Source organism: Chaetura pelagica, unplaced genomic scaffold, assembly GCF_000747805.2.
Source record: "Chaetura pelagica isolate M959 unplaced genomic scaffold, ChaPel_1.0 scaffold79, whole genome shotgun sequence".
NCBI classification, from domain to species: Eukaryota; Metazoa; Chordata; class Aves; order Apodiformes; family Apodidae; genus Chaetura; species Chaetura pelagica.
The window spans coordinates 3,568,411-3,569,628 of record NW_009969339.1 but is presented as its reverse complement, the minus strand read 5'-3'; the positions used below and the strand labels follow the sequence as shown (position 1 = coordinate 3,569,628).

The 1,218-nt window shown below is 43.8% G+C and overlaps 1 protein-coding gene across 1 annotated transcript in view; it reads left to right on the top strand.

Annotated features, from left to right (window-relative positions):
- The first annotated feature begins 1,118 nt into the window (after positions 1 to 1,118).
- LOC104396078 (chromosome unknown open reading frame, human C12orf45) overlaps positions 1,119 to 1,218 on the top strand; it is an 8,173-nt gene continuing 8,073 nt past the window's right edge. The window contains exon 1 of the mRNA XM_010005861.1: positions 1,119 to 1,152. Coding sequence (XP_010004163.1) covers positions 1,119 to 1,152 — 34 coding nt within the window. The remainder of the gene's footprint in view (positions 1,153 to 1,218) is intronic.

Below are 1,218 nucleotides of genomic sequence, written 5' to 3'. Positions count from 1 at the left end.
GGCAGAAACAAGGAAGCCAGGCTGTGAAATGTGGTTACCCTGTAAAATCACCCAGATGGAACACCAAGTCAAAAAATACCAGGCAAATCACATCTGGCCCATCAAAAGCAGGTGGGAAAGCTTGAAATAAAAGAAATTAGGCAGTCCTACAGATTAAGTAGCCAAGAGGTACTTACCAGGATGAGTGCCAAGTGTACTATTTGGGATCCTGATAACAGGTTTCTACTGTCATCACCAAGGAGGGATGAATTGCTTATTAACCCAGGCACTAAGATACAGACTTCACATTGTTTTTTATGGATAATATCCTAAGGAATTTGAAAAGAAAATTATAAACTTATTTTTCCTTCATATTGTACCATTTATGACTCTAGTTTCACAATCTCTTTAAGCAGTGGATGTAGGGAATGCTGCCAAAACAGGTCTTCCCACCTGCTCTCACATTTCTATCAGCATTACTGAAATGGTAAAGTAAGGCTATCTTAGGATGTCTACTAAAGCCAGCTAGGACTTTACCTGGAAAAGATACATGGGCAGACTTTTTTTTCAGGTATTTATGTTTTGTTCCTAACACCCAAGAATAAACAATTATCATAATTCCATTTATCAGACCCTGGCTAATGAAGTGTGGTCTATAACCTAGGATCAAATGCGAGTGAAGAAGAGACACACAGGGGAGGGAATTTTAATATCCACTGAAATCAAAGAAAGAGAAACAGCTACAACTTGAACTTCATTGAAAATTAATGACGGAGTGGAAAGCAGAGTAGAGCAAATAACAAAAAGCTCCTATGTTTTGGCAGAGAAGTATGAAAAGAGTATAAATGCACCATCACATGTTAATTAAATGTTAATTACAATGCTTAGAAACAAAGCTGAGGTCTGTATGTGTGCTGTACGGGTACAGGTTCCATGCTTGTCTAGCAGTTGCCTCTGTGGTGACAGATCCTGGCACGTTGTTACAGGTGCAAAGGTGAGAAAAGAATGAAGGATGTACAGGGTGCCAGGGAACAAGGGGCCGCTGGAAGCGCTGGCCAGATCCTGTGCACACACGGAGAAACTAAAGAAAAGGCTCATTGTCCGCGCTACCTGAAGCGGTGCAGAGTTCCGTGCACACGATGGAAGCAGCTGCGGGGGCCCGAGGAGCGCGGGGCACCGGGCGGCCTTACGGCCTCCAGCACCCGTGGGCCGGCGCAGGACACCCGGGCCAAACTGACA